The 25,376-nt window shown below is 36.5% G+C and overlaps 1 protein-coding gene across 1 annotated transcript in view; it reads left to right on the top strand.

The window, feature by feature from the left end:
• BMPR1A (bone morphogenetic protein receptor type 1A) overlaps positions 1–25,235 on the top strand; it is an 83,527-nt gene extending 58,292 nt beyond the window's left edge. The window contains exons 4-13 of the mRNA XM_065638592.1: positions 10,005–10,170; positions 11,989–12,091; positions 13,612–13,711; positions 14,832–14,931; positions 15,834–15,978; positions 16,719–16,911; positions 17,306–17,603; positions 18,340–18,515; positions 19,283–19,413; positions 20,458–25,235. Of these exons, the coding sequence (XP_065494664.1) occupies positions 10,005–10,170; positions 11,989–12,091; positions 13,612–13,711; positions 14,832–14,931; positions 15,834–15,978; positions 16,719–16,911; positions 17,306–17,603; positions 18,340–18,515; positions 19,283–19,413; positions 20,458–20,583 (1,538 nt within the window). The 3' untranslated portion in view covers positions 20,584–25,235. The remainder of the gene's footprint in view (positions 1–10,004; positions 10,171–11,988; positions 12,092–13,611; positions 13,712–14,831; positions 14,932–15,833; positions 15,979–16,718; positions 16,912–17,305; positions 17,604–18,339; positions 18,516–19,282; positions 19,414–20,457) is intronic.
• Positions 25,236–25,376: the final 141 nt, after the last annotated feature.

Below are 25,376 nucleotides of genomic sequence, written 5' to 3'. Positions count from 1 at the left end.
GTGGCTTTTCTGCCTGACATGCCATATAGAAAATTCCCTAAAAAGAAGGACATTATAATGATCATATATGTTGTAGCATAGATTATAGATTAGGTCTGTGTTAGCAAATGCTTACACAGAGACAATACCAGAAATGCACAATACACTTTGGAGTAAGTTATATAAGCAGCAGAATCGAAGGTTTGACTTTCTGAATTTCATTTTCCTATGCGTGTGCATCTTTGACCCCTTTAAGCTTGACCCACTGAAGACATTGCAGTGTACAGATCCACATGCCATCTGATGCTCCCAGCAGCCAAGAGATAGTGTGGCATAACTAATCTGGATAAACTTGTTATGCCTACTCGGTGAGCTGATGTGAGGCTATGGGATATTCACGGTAGCCTGGATTTCAGTTAGTGAAGATACTCGTTTGTACGTCTGTTGTCTTTCCAGCCACCAGTTATCAAAAACTTCTGGAAATCCAGTTATCATTAGGATTTTTAACTCCTCTGTCAAACGGGGTTGAATTAAAAAGAAATGTGTTGGGAACCGACCAGTATGACTGACTCATGCTCTATTAGGAACTGAAGCTTTAGGTATAAAGATTATAAGTAGTTTGTGGGAAAACCCATTTTATTATTATTTCCTTACTCCTTATTAGCAACTGTACCTGCCAGACCTGGTTTTGTAATTGCTTGTAGTCCAGAGAAGTGTCAGAATAGCAGAATGGTATCTGAACTGTTAGTGGTATTGCATTCTCATGTTTGGGACGTGAAAGTAGTGCTCTGTGCGTCCATCAAGCACGTACATCCATAGTTGGTCTTTATGTAAGATCTCTAGTTCTCCCAGCTGTATGAGTATGTGGAACTTTGCCCATGTTTTCAGAGAAATAGACAAGACTACTTTGGTACTGGCATTTTAATACTTGAATAGAAAAGGTTTTATATTCTCTTTCCATGTTTATATCAATTACTGCTTAGTGCTTGATTTTATTTTGATATATTCTTTGGGTTATTTACTTTCAAGAATAATAATTCAATGAACCCATTAAAGAGGAGAGAGGAGGAAGCCTGATAAGTACGCAAATGACACTCTTTCAGTTTCTGGTGTGTACCTGCAATATTAAAGGATTTAGAAGAGATGTCGCTCTCAGGGCTATGCTTGATACATAGCTTGACAACTGATTTTAAGAGCAGACTTGCGTCAAATGTGTAATGGGCCTTCCCCTTCCAAGCCACTTGATCTTGCCTCTTCCTATGTGCTGGAATTTATCCTCTTGTAACCAAGTGCCAAGGTGGATTTGGGACCTGCTGCAACTTTTAACCTGGGTGTGAGGAAGCAATGAGGCAAAGCACAGGGACTGTGCCCTTAAACAGAACCCAGACTTCTATTAAGCAGAAAATACAGATGACACTGAAGATATTTACTTGGAATTGACTAGGGATGAGCTGTCAACTACACTAAAATCCAAACTAAATGAATAGTGTGTCAATGCAAGGAGGATCATTTTCAAGCTCTTTCAAGTACCATACCACATATACATTCACAGCCAAGCATTTATGGAACAGAAGTCCTCTCTCTGGATCTGTGAAGAGTTCCACTTTGTTAAAGATATTTAAGGCTGCTGTTCTTCCATTCAAGTTCTCTGTGGGGTTCAGTCAAGGAGGCTACCGCAGGCACACTGAAGGCTTCTGTATCATTAAGTACAGCCTACAGAATTGTGAACACTTTTCTTCCTAAACTGCACAAGTGTTCCTGTATAATTGCCACGTTATTTGAAGAGCATGGGTCTTAGTTTGAAGCTTTGCCACTGCAGCACAGATTTCAAGGTTGAAAGCAACAAAACGAAAATAAATCCAGGATTCCTCCATCTTTGTTCCATTAGTTAATTTGGTAGAGGGAAATTCTCAAGCCCAGTCCCTCTTTCTGTTGTGAACATATGATTTTTAATTGGCAAGAAATAGCTCAATCTATTTAGACAGAAATAGCCTGGGTTTGGTGTAGTTGAAGTTAATAGTACAGATTTACAAATATTTACAGGTAACTCTGGGGTGAATAGATGGGCACAAATCACAATAAAGGAAATTCTGGTGAGAAATTAGGAAAGAAATTTTCACTGTGAATGTGGCTAAGCATTAGAACAGGCTGCCTGGAGAAGTTGTGCAATATCTGTCCTTAGAAACAGTCAAAACTTTACCAGAATGGCTCTGAACAACCTGGTCTAACTTAGAAGTTGTTCCTGCTTTGACCAGGTGGTGGAAACAGGTGCTTTCTAGAGGTCTCTTCCACTCTAAAATACTCTGACATAGCATTTTGCACTGATGCTTGTTCTACTAGTATTAAAGCAGTTTTGCTGCTTCTTGCAGAAGACACCAACTTCTTCCCTTGAAGAAGGTGGGAGTGATATGCTTTGTTCTTTTTACTGAAGTAGTGATTACCCTTTTGCTTTAGTCAATATTCAGCATTTTACTCAAATGCAATAGCAACTGAAGGAACAAATTTTTTTTCTCTCTAGATACAAATAGAAGTAATCATACAAATATACAGGTCTTATAGTGACGTAAAATTAAATTATGTTAACGCCTTGATTTATTATTAATGCTCCAATAAATTACTTCTAAAATAAAGAATATAGCTAAATTAAGTTTAAAGACCCTGTAAAATTTGCTTTCAGCCTCTAAAGAAGAAATTGCCTTGTCTTAGTAATATTTTGGACTTTCAAATCAGTACTGAGCGAGTTCTGAAAGCTATGGGAAAGTTGAGCTTGCTGACATGTTGTTGGTTCTTTGATGCATGTTGCCTAAAGGCTTGTCTTCAAACACACAAAATATGCTCGGCTTCTAGGGGTGGTGAGTAGAAAACCAGCCAAGTCTCTCTGCTTGTCCCTAGATTAATGGAGGAGTTGTGCTTGGGAGGGAGAGAAGAGTGAAGTTGATAATCATCAAATATTTGAAATTTTTATAGGAAAGAGGAAATCTAAAGTGAAAAGTCTAAAAAGTGGAAATTGAAGGTGGAAATAATAGTTTCAACAGGGAAAATATATGCAGGATATTACAAAAATGCATCATAAAGCAACCAATAGAGGTGGAGGAGTCACATTATGAGGAACTGAAGAGAATTTGTGCAATTTACAGAAAGAGGAGGGAAAAGCAGAGAAAGTAGAAACACCCAGCGTATGTACTTTTTAGCTTAAGGGTTTGCTCCCTTGCTTGTTTTGGAGGCTTCTTCAAAATGGCAGGAATTTCAGGGCTTACCAAGACCTGAGAGAATAATAATAGCGAGTGTGTCTGCATACGTGCATGTATATATACACAGCAGATTCCTTAGTAGGTAACTTTAAAAAGCAAGTGGCTGCATGTGTTGATTAATGTGAAAATATTCTTACAACAACAGCAGAAAACAGAGGCAATTCCATGAAATCATTGGTGAGCAGCCGCTGTTCCTCAGGTCAGTACTACAGAGCAGGGGGACACGCGGTTACCCTTTGGATCGTGTCTTCTTTGTAGCTTACGGGACTTTTTCACTTACATGGAGAAATGATCAAAGTTAAGCCTGGATAGCAGATGGCTAGACTTAGTAGCAACCTTTTCAAGAAAAACATTTTTGTGTTTCCTTTCTCACCATGGAAGGCCTTTGCAATTTATTTAGACCTGTGACTTGCTCTGTGTCTTCATCCACCTACTTTTGCTCATCTGAGGCAAGAGTTTATCAGCTTCAGTTGCAGTTGAGGACTCTGGTAAATGTGCTTTTGTCTTCCCAATAGTGCAGGTTTTTAGTTCAGAGAGCCAGTTTTACTTCAAAGTGGAGGTCTGTCTTTGCTTTTATTATGCATTGATGAGCATAACTACTCCATATATGTAATGGGGTAATTAAAGAACTTAATGTATGCTTAAACACATTCTCCTGAATTTTGTACTTCATTACTGTCGGTTTACTATATGATGTAATGTTAGATATGTGGTTCATCACACCTTTGCGTTCTTGAGAGGCACCGCAGAACACCAGTATTTTAATCCTAAAATGAATTAGTAAATTAGTTGTTTAAAAATGTATTAAGAGCATTCAATAGGTATGAAGATATGTTTATTGAAAGTTACATTTTAAAATAATTAGTGTTAGCATTAAATATTAAAATGGACTTATTAAAGTCGGCATTGTTTGTCAGTGAACTGAAAAACATCTGTTGAGATTTGATTTCACTGTCATACTTCTACTCAAAGATTTGATACAGAAGAGGATATTACTTTTTAAAAATTTTATGCATTTTCCGATTTTCAGATGAAATAGTTACTGAATTTAAATATATAAACTAATCTGAAATAAAGAAAATATTCTAAAATGTGCAAAAGGAAGTTAGAGTTGTGAGAAACGGATCTATTGCTTGAGGACAGTGTAGTTCTGTTTACCAGTGATATCCCCTATTAATGGCTGCATCTGTCTTTAAAACATGGGCAGCAAACTTGTCTTGTTAAATATTTGTCTGGTTAAAGTTATTTTAATGGATTATTAAAAGGTTATGTTTCTTTATTAGAATTTCACATTTGAAGAAAGATATTTTAGAAGTCCATTTGATTTAAATTAGTATGCAGTGTACTTTTAAAAAAAAGTAAAATACATGTAAAATATTTTTGTCTCTGGCTTTTGTATTGAATATGTAAGAACAGAGAGTAGTCTTCAGAAGTGACTTTATTGGGAAGGGAAGTGGAGCAGAGGCTGGGGATTGCTGGGTGGGAAGGTCTGGGCCAGAGGCTGCCTCTCTGTGCTGAGCACTGGTGTAGCTCCTGGGGGAGATTGGAGGGTGGTAGGAAAGAGTGTAAACAAGTAGTCTGGGAATGTGCTGTGATTTTTTAGGAACCAGTTCTGCTAGATGGAGCCACCTCTAACATGCCTGGTCTTTGGAGATCACAGGCTTGATGCATAAAAAAGCACTATAGAGAGAATTATGGTTAAAATGGCAGACGCAGAGTTTACGGAAGCATTTAAGATATTTTCTTTGCGCTTATACATTTTTTCTGATTTTTTAAAAAATTGGTTTGTGTTTTAAGAAAAAGTATTTTACTCAAGCTGTATCAGTTGTACCGAGGTTTGATTCACACAGCAGTACATGTTAAATTATCATGAAACTTGTGATAGGTGAAATGTCCTTGTTGGAGTAGATGTTTTTGCAGTATCTGCATCCTAAAGCAAGAGCGAGTAACTTAAAACCATGACATAAAAATTTTAAAACATGTTTTTCATAAGGAAAGCTTATCTAACATCACTGTTGGATTATTGATGTGTTAGAAACCATGGAAACACCTGAGAATGGTCACATAAGAACCCACAAAAAGGTTGTCAGGATCAGTAGCCCAGAAGTTCTTCTACACCAGTGCATGCAGCACGGGCAACAAACAGGAGGAGCTGGAAGCCATCGTGCAGCAGGAAAACTATGATAAATTTGCCAGCATGGAAACATGGTGGGATGACTGGCAAAACTGGAGTGCTGCAATGGATGGCCATAAACTCTTCAGAAGGCAAGGAAGGAGAGGCGGCAGGGTAGCCCTGTATGTTACGCGTGGTTTGACTGTCTAGAGCTTGATGATGGTGACAATAGGGTCGAGTGTGTATGGGGAAGAAGCAGGGGGAAGGCCAATAAGGCAGATATCCTGGTGGGAGTCTGTTATAGACCACTCAACCAGGATGAAGCAGCAGAAAAATTCTATAAGGAGCTCAGAGAAGTCTCACAATCGCTAGCTCTTGTTCTCGTTGGGGTTTTCAACTTACCAGATGTCTGCTGGAAATACAACACAGCAGAGAGGAAACAGTCTAGGAGGCTCCTGGACTGTGTGGACACCAGTTTACTGACACAGCTGGTCAGTGAGCCAACTAGGGGGAAGGCACCCCACTGGAGCTGTTTGTGAACAGAGGACATGTAGGCCGTGTAATGGTTGGAGGCCATCTTGGGCATTGTGATCATGAAATAATCGAGTTTTCTATTGTTGGAGATGTCAGGAGAGGGCCCAGCAGAACTGCTACCTTGGACTTCTGGAGGGTAGACCTTGTTTAGGAGACAGAGTCCCTTGGGAGGCAGTCCTGAAGGACAAAGGGGTCCAGGAAGGCTGGACATTCTTTAAGAAGCAAATCTTAAAGGTGCAGGAGCAGGTTGTCCCCATGTGCAAAAAGATGAGCTGGTGGGGAAGACCGGCCTGGCTGAACAGAAAGCTTTGGCTGGAACTCAGGAGCAAAAAGAGAATTTCTGACCTTTAGAAGAACGGACAGGCAACTCAGGAAGACTACAAGGATGCTGTGAGATTATGCAGGGAGGCAGGTGAAGGTGGTCTTCTGGCAAAGATTATTTAAATGTTGAATGCATTGGGGTTTACAAGCTTGGATCAGAATAGCTACAAGGACATGCTGAGAGTACTGTAGTTCTGCTAAGATAAATCCCTTTTAAGGGCAATGTACTCTGGAATAAAATTTTTTAGTTGGAACATCTATATGATGCATTCAGAAAGCTATTGAAACAACTTGATTGCTGTAGGCTACCGGTCCTACCTTTGCAACATTTTTTTTGTGGAAGTAGGGGGGGATACACTTAAGTAAACTGTGTGCATAATTTGGCTTTTGTATTTGTCTTCTTTCACTTCCTGCTGTCTGCATTTCTCAATAGAGCTGGTTTTTTTATGGGTTACATAAATCTTTTCTTAGATCAGAAGACAATTAAATTGGTTGAGCATTGAGTTGCAACCAAGTTAACTCAGTTTTCAGTGGTTAATAACACTTCACTGTCACACACAGTACCTTTTAAAGATTATCCATATTAATGTTAATATTTGAAGCCATGCCTTCATACATTTCTAACCTAGCATTTTCTATGATTGGAAGAAGTAGTTCTGCGAATAACTTGTGTTATCTCAAGGGCTGGATATGATACCTTGGCCGGTGTTAGTTTTTTATATTAAAAAAAGTTTCATTTTAAACAGCCATTTAAATGTCTTATCTGTAGCAGTTCACACATATAGAAATTAAAAATGAATTCAGTATGTATGAGGCAGTGTTGTGATGGGGCAGAGCAAATGACCAACTGGGAATCTGAAGTCACATCGGCTTATTTCTCTTTATTGTCTGATATTCATTGAAAGCTGTAAGTTTTTGGAATGTGGTAAAATATGCATTATAGAGCAATTTGTATGTTTAAAGGTACATGATACTGTCATTCTGAAGGCTGGACAAGCTGGCTGAAACTGGTTCAGCATCTCGAAGAAATCCCCTCCAGTGTGTGACAGTTCATTTGCTGTTAACTTAGATTATTTTGCTCCACCAGTCCTGTGCAGTGTACAGGTAGAGAGTGGGAAATAATCGAAAAAGAAACTTTGCTGCATCTGGAATCTCTGGGTTATGAATTTCAGTGCAAACTTTTATTTTTTGAAGCTGTGTATAGTAATGCATAGCACTGATACCTTTGAAGGGTTATGTAAGATTTGTGTATGGATGTTTCTTAGCTGCACCGCAGAGCTGACAACTGCATGTGTCATGGAAAAGAAGCCATTAATTACATCATCAAGTAGTGTAGTGTCACAAGATCCTCCCTTTCTCTGTCCTGCTCCCAGAAGGAAGATGGAGCAGTGTGAATGTTGGAGAAGTGGAGTGCTGGGTGTGGCGTGTAATGAGAGCTCTGGTGCAAGAAGGTCAGGTAGTTCTTGAAGCAAGATGTTATGTAGGCAGATGCTTCATTCGCTCTTGTTCGTTTACCCAGTACCTGTTAACCAGGAAAAACAGCAATGAAACATCCTATGACCCCATGCGTATCTTGATTTGCTGTCTTAACATCTGAGGTGGATGGAAGCCAAGTCATTTTCTGCATTCAACTCCCTTCCCCATACCTAGCATCTTTAAGATAGACACTAATCTTTCTTGAAATGCTGATCCTGAATTGTAGTAGTGCAGTAAAAGATAGAGTTAGGGATAATATCTAGACAGAGACTATTAAAAACTTTCTTCTGAAGTGATCTCAAACAGTCTCATTATTTTCCTTTTTCTTCCTTCCCTAGATACTCAGATAAGCTCCTGTTTAATAGGAGTTCTCTTTACAGTCTTAGAAAGTGAAAATGCAAGAGTGAAGTGATTTCCCCCCACCCCCCTTCTCCTTCACATTCTTCCTCTAAATATTAAGTAGATTTACCTGTTCTCTGAGCAGGTAAGAATCTCTTAAATGTGAATAGAGAATGTTGTGTAACATCTGTAGCATAGTATTAAAATGAGCTTTCAATTTATGCTGGGAAGAAGTCTTTAGAGAGAGAGGACAGATGGAAGAGCTGCTATTTCACATGTGCAAAATTCCTTTTGGTTAAACTTGGAATACCTGTTGCAAAGGTAAATGTGTTATTCTAGCACCTTGTTATTAGTCTGTACATATCAGGAATATTTAACTCAGGCATTACTGAAGTACTGTTAGAAAACTCCATTTCAGATAAAACCTGGCTAACTGATTTGAGGGTGTAGGTAAATGGCATGCTGTACTTTCTTATGATGTACTCTTAACTGCATCTGAAAAAAGCAGTTTCATTACTTTCAGGGAAATTGCTGAATTGAGACAATGCACTGGGTGTGCTGTGTTAATTAGATAGCGAAATCTGCAAGGCTGCTTTTTTCAGAACAGTAGGATCAAATTTCACAAATAGTTAATTGCACATTTGGCTGAATTATATAGTGAATGTTACAACAGATTGATACAGAGAGTGGTATTTGCACAGGGTTTTAATCAAATTTTTCTGCACATCTTTCAAGCAAGGTACAACATGAGTAGTGTTCACATTACAGCTAGTGCTTGGTGAGTTTAGCAGGAAGCCATAAGAATCTTTTAGAAGACACCATGAGTTTCTTGGTAATTTTTTTTTAATTATTATTCTCCAATAAAATGAAATTTTTATTGTGACTAAAATATTTTCTGAGATGTACTGAGGTACCTCCACTTTTTGAATTATAACTGGATTTGTAGAAGCTTCTATCGGTCCTAACTGGCTGTTCTCTTACCTTGCACGCTGAGCCTTGCACAGAGACTTGCCTGTAAATTGTGTCAGTGCAGGTTGTAGTCTGTTCGCAACTCCTCCAGCATTATTTGGCTCACAGCTTGAGGACTTAGAGCCAAGAATACTGTTAGGTGATGGACAGACAGACCTTTTCTGTTTGTAAAATTATGTGTGCTCTCATCTCATACAGTGATCACAAAGCATGTTGCAAATGAGGCAGATAATGTTCCTGATGGGTTTTTTTTTTTTTTAATGTTCTTCGCTAAGAAGAAAACAGATGGAATTTTTCTTCTGAATGCCTACATTCACAAAAGCACTTTAATATGAACTAGAACAAATCATGTTCAACTCTCCTACTGTTGAGAAATCGAGGGCTACTTGGAATGTGATTTAGACCTATTTTTATTCTCAGAAAGCTCATTCGTGTGGATGATCATGTCACTTACTGAAATTTAATTTGCAAACAAGATGTACTTTAGCTCTGTTTTGAAGTACTAATGCATACAGAGATCAAAAAATGCAAGAAATTTTGGAGATATTACTGCTCTTCTATGAGACTGAATCCATAAAAAATGATTCAGGTCAGAAAATTAGAAAATTGCATATTAAGTACATTCAGTCATGCATAAAATTATACCGTTGTGGTTATCAAGCGGTCAGCATTTTGATTTTCTAAACACATGAATGAGAAGGGCTTTCTTTAGAAAATTCTTACCAGTTACATAACTACTTTTCTGCCCCAACTCAAAATAGAGAAAATACCCTCTTTCTGTTTATATTGATTATGGTTAGAAGATCTGCTGTTAAAATACAAAATATTAGAGCTAGGTATTCCTAGAAGAAAATTAACTGAAATTTCTGCCATAATCTTGGGAGAGAAGGTTCTTATGTCTTGTATAATTCAATTATTTGTTAATATAACAATGCTATTGTCATTTTTTACCTGTAAAGCTCTTGAACAGTTATCAGAGAGATGCAAAAATATTTTGTGTTTTTTCTTATTTTAATGTCCAGGTCAAAATAGTCTAGACAGCATGCTTCATGGCACAGGAGTGAAGACAAATCCTGACCAAAAGAAACAAGCAAATGGAGTAACACTCGCTCCAGAGGACACCTTACCTTTTCTTAAGTGCTACTGCTCAGGACATTGTCCTGACGATGCTATTAACAACACATGCATGTAAGTATTGTCTACAGGACAGAAGAGCCTCTTTGAAGAGGCTTGGTTTTGCTCATGAGAGAGCAAACTATCTCTAGAGTGCTGACTGAGGTTCTCTCAGGTGACTTGACCATAATGGATTAGAAATTCACTGCTTCTGTGGAGATACAAGCACTGTGGGTTTTAACCCATGAGGTTTTAACCCACGGTCATCTGTATGTGAACAGTACTGCTTTCACCGTACCTTAGAACCATTTGCAACCAGTCATTTTGCCCCCAGCAACTGCTTTGAAGAGCTGAGGTTTAAACCTTCTGATATGACCACCTGCTTGCCTGGTCTAATATTTTTTTTTCACCTGGTAGTCAAAAGGTAATGCTAGCAATATAGCCATTTACTGAGAATTCTTCTTGCTACATGTTCATTAGTTGTAGAATATGAGCGAAAGGCCAGAAGGGGAAAAAAAGCCTCTGAACATATAGGGACAGGAAGGTAGTTTTAACTTAGAGAGGCATAAGAATCCGAATAGACTGATGCACTGATTATGTGCTTGGTTAAGATGTTTTCTCCATGTTGCGAAATGTCCGTGTTTTTCCTTTTTTCTCTTCGTTTGCAGTTCCATATTCTAAAGCTCTTATGTGTTCTTCCTTAAGGATTAATGTAAAGATACACAATAGAAAACATTGCTACTGTAATTTGAGTCTAATATTAAGTGTCTCTAAAGCTGTAACTTGGCAGATAAAACAGATTTTGTGGAACCTAAGGAGGTAGAATAAACACTACTGTCTTTTAAAATGTGAACACAGTATTTTACAGACATAGTTTTGCACATAGAAAAAAATGTTCAGTTATCCAGTATTTTGTCTTTCAATGCCTTTGGTATTTATTTTTTGCTTGTTATTGCCCTCTAGTGTATACAGTCAGTATAGGCCTTACTAATTTTTTGCCTCTGAACTAATGACTGTAGAGATCAATACTCTGATAATAAAGCTGTTAGAGAGTTAATAACACGCAGTGTTCATGTGAGGGGTATTTTATGGCATTATGCTTCCCAAATCTGAATTTCTTTACATTCTTTTAAATTAGAAAACCATAATATTCTGGATTTGTTTTTCTTAGTATCTCTCTTGAGAGAATGAATAAATATTTATTTACTTAATAAGATCTTAATTTTACATGTACTGAAAGCACAGACCTACCATTACGAATTGGTTTGAGATTCCTTACACAAATTGTGGACATTTTCCTGTAGTACAGAAATCAAAGCATTTGTATAAAAAGGTAATTGGGAATTGAAGTGCCTTTTTTTTTTTTTTTTGTAATGTAATCTATTTGTGACTACCAACTTCAGAAAGTAGGTTTAGGGGTTTGTTTGTTTTGCCCTAAAGGCTTAATATTTGAGAGAGCTGATGTGGGAAAAATGTAGCTGTATCTTGAAATAGGCACCTTTCACATACTGGCACTTCTCTTTGAGAGTTTATCATTGCAGTTTCAAGAACAGACACAAGTGAACTTTATTTTTGTTTTAACCTATAAAACTGTAGCCAGATCTCTGTGCTTCCACCGCCTCAGTTGTTTCTGAACAACTGCATGCGTGTGGTTGGATACAAGAAATCTTGAAAAGTGGGGTGAGGAAGTAGAAGACAGAATATTTGGGAGAAAACATCCCTTCAATGTTCTATTTAAAAATGCCATGCTCAAGCTGTATGGTAACCACCGTGTTAAAAAAGAATTTTTCTAGATATTGGCATTCTATTATTCTTAATGCATTCGTGGTCAACTAATGCTGCATATTGAACAACAAACACGTTAGTTAAGAACAAATGATATGTTTATTCCAGAACTAATGGGCATTGCTTCGCTATCATTGAAGAAGATGAACATGGAGAACCCACACTTGCTTCTGGCTGCATGAAGTATGAAGGTTCAGACTTCCAGTGCAAGGTAAAAAAAACGAGATATTATTAAAATTTAAGATCTCCGTGGAGGTTATGTAAGTGAAACAGCATAAGCAGTTTAAATCTCTGTAGCTTACAGCTGTGCAAGCATAGAATTTTCGCATGTTGCCATTTACCACTGAAGACAATGGAAGTGAACAGTCATGGGCGAGTAGTGACAGAAAGGACACTTAATGGTGTTTGAGCAAAGATTGGAATAGAATCCTGGCTTGTTAGAGTTCTCTGCAATTATCTGTAAGCCACTGACAAAATGAACAGAGGATATCCACCTTTTCCTTCTGTCAGCTGTATCCACAGTTGAAGAGATTATTTTATAGTCAACCTAATTGATCTGAGTAGTTTATATTTTAATGCAGACTTTCTTGATTACTTAGCTTGGGATTTTTTGCTTTCTTCAGTTCATTTGGCAGAAAAGCATAATCATAAGGAATTGTCTTCATACGTTACACAAGAGCTCCCTTAAAGTTTCGTGGACATGTACAGTTTATCAAATGTATGTTTCCTTGTCCGATGCATAACTTTTTTTTTTTTCCTTTTTACCGTAGTTATATATCTTTAACTGCATGAATATATCTTGCTTTTGATTTAAAGGGGTATAATTAAGCAGACTGCTGCCTTTAGAACTTTTTTATCTGTTACAAAACTTGGACTGAAAGCACAGTTAATAAAGCAAGGATTTGTTTAGAAGACAGGGATATAGCGCTAGCTGGGCAAGTGAATATTGCCTTGAAAGGCTGGCTTTTGGTTTTTCTGTTGTCACATTGATTACATTAAACAGAGCTTTCAGAGGTGGTCATCAGCTGGGTTGCTCTCCCCACCCCCCTGAAATGCTATCACTGTTTTGAATACCCAGATGTAAATCTGGGACTTGAGTTTCTATATAATGTAGCTGTCAGTAGTACTGCCTCTTGGATGCACTGTTGACTTCAGTTACAGCTGTGAATATTTGGGGTTACTGCAAATCAGACCTGAGGTGTCACAATGACCTCTTGAAGTTGTTCTTGTATTTATATTAGTGCCTTATCTTCAGATTAGATTTCATGCCCCTCCATCTTTTATATGGTGTTCTGAAAATGTTTTTGAAGCAAGCAGTGCTGCTGCGATAAGCACAAGAGAAAAACTGTTAAAAGGACTGGGGATTTTTGTCTTAAGAGCAGTATTTCTTTAATATATGATTAAGTGCTTTTGACCAAGTTTAAAAAATCTGCAATGTATGAAATAAAAAAGTAGGAATCATCTATTTCTGTGCACCAGGTAAAAAAGTTCCACAAAAAATTTTAAAAGTGAACATAGAATGTATGCACCCAAAGAGATTAGATGATGGCTGTGTGCCACTGGGAAGTTGTCTCATACATTAAATGGTGAGGTTGAACTTTTTTTTTTTTTTTTTTTTAAAAAAAGTAGCTTAAACTTTTGTCTGTGCTGGGTTGTATCATTAGCATTGCTTGTGCCCATCCTAAGTGATCACTTCAAAATCTGAATGTTTATTCAATTGTGTTTCAACAGGACTCACCGAAAGCACAATTACGTCGAACAATTGAGTGCTGTCGTACTGATTTCTGCAATCAGGATTTACAACCAACATTACCACCACTTGATAGTACAGGTAAATAGCTCCTAGATGTTCACACTGCTACTAACAAATGCTATGTGGATTCTGTTCTTCCTGTTCAACAGGTAAAAATAAACAGAAAATGTAACTGCAGTATTGCACAGGTCTGGTTTTTTCCTTACCAAGTAATTTTGATATGAAGCTCTGTACTACACTTCATACTCTTTTTTTCCAGTTTTCCTTTTCTGCCACTTTCAAGTTAATCTTTTCCTCTCAGTCACTCATGGTATTTTTATTCTCTTAGTCAGTTTGCTCATATCTTGATCTGCATGTGATCTTTTGATGTGTTTTTATTCTGTTTCTACAGCTTGTTCTCTTTTCTTTTAAAAATGGTTTTATTAATCTCTGCTGTGCATTTGTCATGATGAATGTATCAATAAAAAAGTATTCTGCCATTGTTAACTGTTATGTACTGTAAATTCATTCTCTTCTTTGTTATTCCCAATGAAAATACTTGATATTTTCATGCACTTACTCATTTATTGCTAGACAAGTCATACTGTTTTAACTGTTGCTTAATTTCTCAGAATCTCACTCCTGTAAATCCTCCATTTCTGTTTCTAAGAACAAACTAACAAGAGTCAACCAAAACCAACAACTCCAAAATCTCAAGTTAAATCCTCTTTTTTTGTTGTCATCCAGATGAAATGATCTGTGCTTTTTTGTTGTAAATACTTACTTTGATACTAAAAAAACCTATAAATTTGTGTACTTTCACATGAACTGATAAATGCATCTGCCGTCTTCCTCCTTTCCGATGTTTTGCAAGTGGTTCCATACGCTGTCACAGAATCACAGACTGGTTGAGGGTTGGACAGGACTTCTAGAGCTCATCTGGTCCAACCCCCCTGCAGGGGCTGGTTACGCAGGACCATGTCCAGGTGGATTTGAATATCTCCAAGGAGGGAGACTCCACAACCTCCTTGGGCAACCTGGGCCAGTGCTTCATCACCCTCATAGTAAAGAAGTATTTCCTAATGTTCAGACAAAACCTCCTGTGTTTCAGTTTGTGCACATTCATATACACAGTATATGAAACTATTGTACCTAAATAAACTATTTACAATAGATGTTTAATTAATAGACTTGGAAAACTTTTTTTTTTTTTTAATAGATGGACTTTTTGATGGCAGCATTCGTTGGATGGCAGTGTTGATTTCTATGGCAGTCTGCATAATTGTCATGATCATCTTATTTAGCTGCTTTTGTTACAAGTAAGGAAAGCACTTTCTTTTTTGGCAACAGTTTTAGTTTCCCAAATGAATGTAAACAGAACAGTTACTTTGTAAATGTAGTCACTTAATCATATGTATTTCTGACAAAAATAGATTGGAAGTGAAACTGTTGTAATTTAATTTCACATTTCTGTGGCTAGCAATTTGCACTGCTAGGTAAAATTAAATGTTCAAAGCATAGAACTTAAGTGAATTTGATCCTTTCCTCTGGCTACAAAGTGTTTACAGTTTTCTAAGCTACATAGAACTTGGATGCTATAGCATCCAGTAACCAAGAATGTCTTCATGCTTTTTAAGGTTTTGGATCTTTGGTCAATTTAATAGTTAAATTCCATCCGCTTCTGAGATCTATCTTTTTAAAGTGCTTTTTTGAACCTAAAACAGCAAGGTTGTGTTTTATAGGTTTTCCTTTCTGTTGTGTTTCAAAACTAAATAATTGACCAGCTGAGCTGCGGCAATTCATGGGGGTGTAGTTTAAGAGACTGTGCTGGCTTCTGTCAGCTCCAGCCTTGCGCTGGGGGTGATTGTTGTTCTACCGGTTTCAGCAGAAGTGTGCTTGTGTCAGTCTCATTTGCTATGATTCAAGGTTCAGTCTTAGTTTAAACCAAACCCAGCAGTGTTATGCTAGTAACACAGCCTGTGAGCTGAGTGTTAAAAATGCTGGTTTTCCATCCAACTCATAATAAACTGACGTGCCTCTACATGCATTACAACAACTTCTTAATATTTAAAACCTATGTAAGTTACGTTGCTGAAAAAAATGGTACAGTAAAATCCGATTTTTTCTTTTAAGAAAACTTGCGTATTTAAATAACTGATTTCCTTGCTCAGTTTACTACATGTTTTGGAGTTCAGCTTAACTTCTCCTGTTACTTTTGCAGGCATTACTGTAAGTCAATGGCAAAGAGGCACTGTTATAATCGTGACCTGGAACAAGATGAAGCATTTATTCCAGCTGGAGAGTCATTAAAAGACCTTATTGACCAGTCACAGAGTTCTGGGAGTGGATCAGGACTACCGTTGTTGGTAAATCATAAACTAAGTTTTTTCTTCACTAAACTTCACTCCATCAAATATGAAGTTTGGTTTGTACCTAATACCTAGAACAAAGCAGTTTATCCATGCAGTATGTTAATAATTTAAAATGCAATTACTATAAAAGGTACAGTAGAAACTAAAGATGTGTGAAAGCCCATCTTCACGTAATTAACTAAAATGAAGTGCAAAATTAGATTTTATGTTAGGAAACCTTTTGGCATCAGCAAAATTTAAAGAAAAATTAGAAGCTACAGATGTTAAGGTAACAATGCAATGAATGGATAATACAAGTATCAAATTTAGCTAACTCAGAGATATTTTTTTTCTCCGTGTCCACTGTCTGATAAAAGAGGTTTGCTTTTTATTGGCTGATAGTTGTTCACAATTTTTGTTTTGCCATCCTATAAAATACTTGCATATACATTGGCCAGTGAGACAGGTGACTATTTATAAAATAGAAACAGAGTGCAGGAGAATGCATCTGAATTAAATAAGAAGTAGAGCTCATCTAATTGTTTTGGGTTTGCTATACAATTCTTCCTTGGAGGCAGCAATAATGAGTTTGAAATGGGAATACTGGAAAATAATATAGAACAAATTTTACAGTGGGATCATAGTTCAAAGGAGTCCAAGCTTGAGAAGCAGCTTGTTCAGGCACTTTTGATTAATCGCTGGTTTTCCTCCTCCACTTTCCCCTCATTTTTTAAAATTTTTTCTTTCTTCCCTAGGTTCAGCGCACTATTGCCAAACAAATTCAGATGGTGAGGCAAGTTGGAAAGGGGCGATATGGTGAAGTGTGGATGGGCAAATGGAGGGGTGAGAAAGTCGCAGTGAAAGTGTTTTTCACCACAGAAGAAGCCAGTTGGTTCCGAGAAACAGAGATTTACCAAACTGTTTTAATGCGTCATGAAAACATCCTTGGTAAGGAAGCAGTACATGGTTTGGCTACTGGAGGGTTTGTGTAAGGGTGAAGGAAGAAGAGTTCTTAGGGGGTAGCTTGAGGGGTATATGGCAGCCTCTATGGAATAACCAGATGGGTGTCCCTTAATGTATGCTAATAAAATGTTAATGAGAGGGTAGAATCTTGCTGCTCTTGCTTGGAAACGTGTTTGCAATCTCTTTACTGAAAGACTGGAGTGGTAACCTCATGTGTAGTTGAAATCCGAGCTTTTACATTATTAGTTTTTGTAAGGAGTATCTCTGGATATCTTTTGATACAGTCCAAGATAATATAGCTTTAGAAATTCTTTCTAAAACTGTTGCACAAAAAAACTTATGTACAAATAAATTGTAACCTTGTTTATATATTTCATAGGTTTCATAGCTGCAGATATAAAAGGCACTGGCTCCTGGACACAGCTTTACTTGATTACAGATTATCATGAGAATGGATCGTTGTATGATTTTCTGAAATGCACTACGCTAGACAACAGGGCTCTGCTCAAACTGGCGTATTCTGCTGCGTGTGGTCTGTGCCATCTACATACAGAAATTTATGGGACACAAGGCAAGCCTGCTATTGCACACAGGGACCTGAAGAGTAAAAACATCTTGATAAAGAAAAATGGAACTTGCTGCATTGCTGACTTGGGTCTTGCAGTCAAGTTTAACAGGTAGATGAACAAATCCTCTGTAATGGGAAAACTTTTTTTAATGTAGCAGATGTCAAATTTGAAAGGAAGATGGAGTCATGTGGTTTCACGCTTTCAGTTTTGAGAGTAAAATGCTGGTCTTCCTTTGAATGCTGGTAAGCGTCGAGGTGAAAATATGTTGCTAAACAAACAATGAAAAGACTCTTCTTGTGGAAAATAGAAGTAGTTATGTAAAAGAAAGGAAGAAGATGAGAATTCATTCGTTATTCAAAACTAGCCTCTCATAGTAATTGCTGTCATGTAGTTTCATTATAAATTATCTCATAGAAAATTTGGACAGTGTAAAGTGAATTGAAACTCAATTGAAAAAATAATAGTGTTACTGCCAATGGAGCCAGAGAATTGTCTTTTGCTACAATAGAGCCTGAAATAAAGCATAAGCCTTTACAAATAATTTTCTGAGTTGTAACCAAATATACAAATATTTATAGTAGTTTTTAATTCAGTTTTTATATGTGTTTTCAATGCCTTGCAAAAGAAGCTGTAAACTGTCCGCTTCCATACTCACTATCATTTGTCTAGATGATCTTTTTCAGGGAGGTACAATGTATTTGAAGTGCAGTATTGAGAGGGCAAAAAAAGAAAGAATTTTATGTATAAATGGGAGCTTTTCAGTGTAGCAATTGCATCATACAAGATTTCATACCGTGTCTTGTTAGAGTCCACAATTCACTAATTTCTTAATGTTTTCATATAGCGACACAAACGAAGTTGATGTTCCCTTGAATACTAGAGTAGGAACAAAACGTTACATGGCTCCAGAGGTCCTAGATGAAAGCCTGAATAAAAATCATTTCCAACCATACATCATGGCTGACATCTACAGTTTTGGGCTCATCATTTGGGAAATGGCTCGACGTTGTGTCACAGGAGGTAAACTTTTAAATATTCTTCATAAAATCTACCAGACGTTTGTCTCACTTTAACAGTACTACTTCAGGAAATAATATAACAAGCCTGCTATATCAACAAGCTTGCACTCTTTAAAAGCAGTAGTAATAATCTGAGTACAGTAGAGTACAGCTTGAAAATCTCTGAACTAAACCTTTTTGATTGTTGCAATTAAGCATCTCAGGCTTTTTTTCCTTGCTCAAAAAGCGAAGTGCCTGGTCTGGGAGAAAGAGTGGGATGCAGATGTATTTCTTCACCCCTGTGCTTTAATAAAATTTTAAAAATGTAATTGATAAGATATTATTCTTTTGTTATACTTTCTTGCATTTCTGGTGTCATTCAGTTTTCTCCTTATACATATTTTTAGGACTCATCATTCCTTTTTTTTCACTCTTCTTTTGGGACCTTATAAATCTTTACTTGTATTTTCTTCTTTGATCTTGTTTTCTCCCTGTTTATTGTAGCTTGTAGTGGATTAGAAGATGTCAAATTCTACACTGGCTATCGAAGAGACTGCAAGGAATTATTGTAGCTATTAAACTTGATATTCATAATATTGGAGCGTTTCTAGTAAATGTCTGATTGTTATAGTGAAATTTTCAGATATTTATCACAGCGTAACAGTGCGGTGGGTTTGCCTTGGCACAAAATTGAGTTAATTTTTGCTTCTAGCTAAGGCAATCTGAGACTAGATATATAGATTTAAGGGGTTTTTTTAATGGTTCTTGATCTCTCACAATTATCTTCAGGTATTGTTGAAGAGTATCAGCTGCCATATTATGACATGGTGCCAAGTGATCCATCCTATGAGGATATGAGAGAAGTGGTGTGTGTCAAGCGCCTACGCCCAGTAGTATCGAATAGATGGAACAGTGATGAAGTAAGTATGCTGAAAGGAAAAATTAGTCCAGTTTGTTCATTAATATGGAAGTGTATTTTAGCTTAGTAAGTATTAAAACAGAGTAAAAAAGGGACTACATTCAGATATGATGTTCTGAAAACCTCACAGCAACAATACGAGAAAGATATGTTTGAAATAGTCTCCAAATACTGATATTTTTATGTATCTTTTTAGTGATCTGAGGGGAAGATACCCTTAAGCAGCATCAAAGCGTTTGAATACTACTCTGAGATCTTCTTTTCAGATAGTGGAATATTTTTCAGAGTTTTGATTGGAGCTGAAACTTAAAGTTTTTAATTTCTTTTATTAGTCTTAATGTCTATAGCATATTCGTTTGTGGCATAAGGAATGTGAGGCAATTTCTTTGTGTTTGTAGATTTCCTCTCTTTCTTTATTTTTATTTTTTTTTCCTCCTGGTACATTCCGGAGCAAACCCTGATGCAACTGAAATATTAAATTTAAATGTGTTTTTAAAGGGCCACAGCTTGAACACAGTAAATAAGATGTAACTATTTCATATAGCAAGCTGGATATGCCATATCCTTTCTTCCCGAAATCCTTGATTTCTTTTAGGAGTTTCCAGATTTTCCATATTATTTTTTGCCTGTTGAAAGATCTTTTGTCGCGTCTTCATTTTCAGTGGAAAAGTTCTCTACAGTTTTTCTGCCATGTATATGAAAATTTTTCTGCTTATTGCTACCATTTTTGTACTGCTACTCTTGAGTTGTAGTGATAAGTTCTGGTAATGCATCTTTGCGAAAGTAAAGAAATACTTCAGTTTGCTCTAGCTACTGTGATATTAGGCAGTGGAGAGGAGGAAAAAGAAGGATTGGGACGTGGTGGTTGGGGTTTTTTTTAGTTGATCTCTTTATAATAGTTCTCTATCAGCAATTTTGCAGAAAATGTAGAAGTTGCACATTTGGACTTAAGTGTTCTATAATTTGGGCTTGACAGCAAACCAAAGTTATACACCTCAGGTCTGTCAGTTGTTACAATATTGTTCCTTTGTTTTTTATTTTACAGTGTTTAAGAGCAATATTGAAATTGATGTCTGAATGCTGGGCTCATAATCCTGCCTCAAGGCTCACGGCCTTGAGGATCAAGAAGACACTTGCCAAGATGGTAGAATCACAAGATGTAAAGATTTGACATAGTAAATTGACATTGGAGAGCACAGCTGGACTCCTAGATCTTTTCACTCAAACATGGGTGAGACCTGTGTGGAAAGAGAAAATAACTGAGATTCAGTATATTTTCTCAGCACACTTCTACAGGCTGCTAATCAAATCTTTCAGTACTTCGTAGACTGTGATACTGAGAGCCTCTATACAGTACATGCTACGGATATGGACAGCCTTGATAAAATACACATTTTGGTTTTGTTTGAGCTGCATTGACACTTCAGTCATACTTAGCGAGTCTCCAGTAAAACTCTGGGTACTGAATTGAATGTTCAGATTACAGTGCTTTCTGTGAAAGCCTAACAAGCTATATGGATTCAACAGAGATGGAGAATATAAGCTTTTTTTTGCCTTCTACCTGATAAACCCTTGTCAATCCATACTAAGTTTTTGTGAAACAGCCTGTAGTTTATGAGTCTGTTTGTGATACTGCTCAGTTTAACAGTTCCTTATGCCTTTATGTGTGTGCCAGGATTATTTTGCCGTCATTTGGAATAGATAAGAAACCATTTAAATGAACAAAGTTTTATGGTCAGGGCTCTGTGCATTTTGTGGCTCCACAATCAGAGACTTGCTACAGAACTTATTCTTTGCCGTTATCTTCCAGAATCTCAGTTTTAATTTTATTTCTGTTCTTATTTTGGTCACAAGGAGAACTGCAAAAATGTGAACCATTAATAAGTTACGGAATGCCTAGCTGAGTCTGCAGAGAGCTTGCAACCACCTCTCTTAGAGGTATAAACTGCTTTGGTCACCTCACTTGCGGTCTAGTGGGCTCCGTAATTGGATGACTATGAAATTGGGCATATCTTCACAATGCCACATGCAACCAGCGTTTTTGCTGTAGAATACTTCACATCTTAACAGAAAGACCACTGATGATATGTTTTGCCTTTCTATTTCAGTGAGAGTCGTGGGTAGGTGTCTGTCATGCTCTGAACCTTTTTTCTGTACAGGAGGGAATCAGTCAACTGTAGGAGCATGCTTTTTCACCATTTGACAAAACTAGGCAGAAGACAGTTTTGAAAGGCCTGAGAACAAGTCTAATTTACAGGCACAAAAGAGGGAAGGTAGAAAGTGCAGGCTGGGCACTCAGAAAATTATAGAATACAGTAAAGGTCAAGACCAGGAAAACTGATGTGAACCGTTGAAGGTAAGACCCACAATGTGCACAAGATTTTTAGCTGGGTTGCCCTGATGTAAATGCAGGAGGCCATGTCTGTGGGCCTTCTAGTGGACAGTTATAAAATTCAAGACATGAGACAAGGTAAATCAGTGGGTATTTTAAGTTATAGTTAGGCACATTTAAAAGGAATGGCATTGAAAGATAATTTGTGAACATAAAGTAAGTTAATCTAATTGCAAAATTTGGTCCTATGATGCCAACTATTTGGCATGCACAGGAAGCTGTAGTTCCCTCCTTTTCTTCACTGATCCAGACAAGTTGGTTAAAAACCAGAACCCCTCCATGAGGTTACTGTAAGGCAGGATTACTGATTTATAACTGTGGCACTTCTACTTTGAAGTTAGAAAATAGTACCATAACTCAAGTTGAAGCTTCAAATGCATGAATCATCAGAAGAATGAACACACAGTATTGGAACAACTGAACCTATTTGATAATTTAAGTGCCTGTAACTTTGTACTGTAAATCTTGTTCTAGATGACTTTAAAAAGGGAAGTTATTTATACAGTGTGTTTTGTGCTTTAGTGAAAAAAAAAGCCTGGTCCTAGGTACATGTGTTCAATTAGATACATGCACACATACACACATGCCATAGCCAAGATTTGAAGAAAAAGTTAGGAATAATATTAAAATTGAGGAAAAAATGTTAAAACTTCAGATTGATTTATGCCAGATTATTTGTTGTCTTAGAATATGTACATGGAGCTTCTTTTGGTACATGTTTAAATTTCCCTTGAAAGTACAACTAATAGAAAACAATGTAATGCAGAACTAATGTGATTTGTGAACAATTACAACCTTCTAACATGTTATTTTTTGTTCTAATTCTGTAGTTCACATAATGTAAATGGTCAGGCAAAAGATTGCAGTATTTTTATTTTCTATTGTGATGTACAGACTTTATTTAACAGTTCTACATATTTTATAGAAATCTAGCTATTTCGAGGGGCGTTTCTTTTTTTTTTTTTTAAAAAAATAAAGTCATTACTTTTGTTCAGTAATGCCTTTAAGTATTAATATGTATTCTGGCTGAAAAGTTAATAGGTGTGTCAACTATGATTTTAACTTATTTGAAAACAGCAAGAGATATATGATATTGTGCCACAATCCTCATGATAAAGGGCTTTTTAAAAGAGCATTTCTCCGTCCATTGCCAAGAAATATACGATGAATTTGAGATTGTTAATCATGTCTTCACGCATAATTTTTGCACAGATAGTTGGAACATATTTGGTATGAGCCAAAAAAAGTAAGGGATAAGCTTTTTATTTTTTCCTTCTCTAGGGTTTTTATTAATTAGAAGGAAAAATGTTTATATAGGTACCCTGCTAGCCTAAACTGTCAGAGCATGGAGGTCTATTTAAATTAACCCATTTCCATTTAGATTTTTTTTTTTTTGTTTCCTTTAGAAGTTGCCAGTGCATTATTAGCTGTAAACTTGTTTTGTGAGTTTGGTTTTTTTAAATTCATTTTTCTTAAGTCTTCAGGAAGCCATTGCCAGAAGTGTGAATTTCGATAGTTTTTAATTATTCACTTATTTTCTCCTTTATTATTTAGGCATTTGCAAGGCAATAGGATGGTGATCTGTGGTAGACATCTTAAGACCTGAATTGATTTACACATCACTTGAACACAGAAGTAAGCTGGCTGCTGTAAAGATGATCTTTGAGAGAAAAAAAAAAAAAAAATCTCCTTGCCTTAAGCTTAACCTTAATTTTTCAGCTCTTCAGTTACTCGGTTCATGCTCAAACATATCACGCATATGCAGTATTCATTGTCCTGAAGAGGAGCTGCTAAGTCTTTAGCATTTCTTGATTCCCTGATATTCCAAAAAATGTTATTGCTGAAGTACCTGGTTGCATAAAGCACTTGAGCACACATCTACATTTCATGCAAAGTCATTCTCTTTGGAGCCTAAGTATGTCTGTACTGACAATTTAGCAATCATTTGCAGAAAACAAAACAAACACACACCAAAAAACCCAGCTTCGCTCAAAGCTAGCCCTTTAATTTTTACATAATTAAACCTACTTAGTGCAGATTCTAAAGCTAACCTGTTGCTTTATGCAAAACTGTAGAGTTCAGAAGCCTTTAAGGTCAAGGAGGGTAATAGGATTCTTCTGTTGGAGTGTGATTAATTTCGTGTGGTTGGTCAAAACTGGCGAATTTGTTTTCATTCTTTTTTTTCTTCTTTTTTTTAAATATAAATATCAGAAATGTTGAAAAAACCTTGGGGAGTATCAAGATTGTGCCTTGGAAGTTCTTAAACACTCATCTACACAGGGTTTTTTTTAATTTATTTAACCTACTCCATGTGATTTCAGTTAGGTGGAAAATAATTTGAGTCACTTACAGAATTCTTACTGTTAGAGCAACTGAAAGAACCATTTTGGTGTTCCTGGTTAACTTGTAAGTTCCTCAAGAAACATGATATTCCTACAGAAAAATGTAGGCTAACATTTTGAGTTTATTCCGAGTTTTACTCAATATGTAATTTTTCCTGAGTTTTACTCAAGAAACTGACAGTTTTCCCAATGTACATCACTTTTCCCGAATTATTTTCTCAATTAGTCTATTTTGAGGTATTGATTAAAAGGTAAAATCAATATTTTAATTTACCTCCATAGTAGTCTAGAATCAAATTTTAGATCTTGATCTTGCTGACCATTTGAATGTGTTTATAAAATGAATAATTTGGATACATTTCATGTACTCTGTCTTCGCAGACTGTATTTTAATGGTCTAAAATGTTTGAAAAGCGAAGATATTAAGTTAAAAAGCATTCTTTGGCTATTGCAGATATTTTTAAAGGGAAGCGACGTGCTCATCTTCTGTCAAATATAAGAATGATTTAGCACTTCCTCGTTCTTCTGACAGTGCCTCTGAAGTCAAAAGTCTTTATCCTGTGCCCACAATCTTTATTCCAAATAGGGGTGATGTCTCAATGGCTGGCAATGGTGCACGATACAGTGCTTTATGGGGCCATGGTGAATTAGCCTTGGTTGGTAGAGCAGAAGTGGAGTGCACGTTACTTCTAATTTTGGAACAAATCTTACATAGTTGTTGCTTTGTAATATGTTACCTTTGAATGCAATCATAGAAGCCCACATCGTGTAGTGACATTTGTGCTCTGACATGCCATGCCCAAAATGAAATGTACTATATTGTATACAAGAAGAATAAATAACATTGTAGTTAACCTAGAGAAGCTGTAAATAAAATATGGAAGAAGAGTGGAACAAGACAAATGGTCACACTCTTGTGTGTGTTATATGCCAGAAGTGTAGAATACTCTTTTAAAACTGTAACACACTAATGTATTTTGTACAGCATCTGCTTTAGAAGGTGCCTTATTGAGTTTACCTTGAATTGCTTGTTCTGTACACAGATTATGTCCAATGTATCATTTTTAAGTAAATAACATTATTTTAGTACACATTAGTTATGTGTTTTGTTACTATAAGATTTTGCCTTGAAAATGTAATGACTTGGAAATCATAATACTGTAACTAAATAATTCCCTACTTTTTAATACCTCGTTTATGGTTTTTAGGGGCTTTTTTTTTTTTATTCTT

The sequence above is a fragment of the Caloenas nicobarica genome, chromosome 7 (assembly GCF_036013445.1).
Source record: "Caloenas nicobarica isolate bCalNic1 chromosome 7, bCalNic1.hap1, whole genome shotgun sequence".
Lineage (NCBI taxonomy): Eukaryota > Metazoa > Chordata > Aves > Columbiformes > Columbidae > Caloenas > Caloenas nicobarica.
This window is presented reverse-complemented; position numbering and strand designations above follow the sequence as displayed.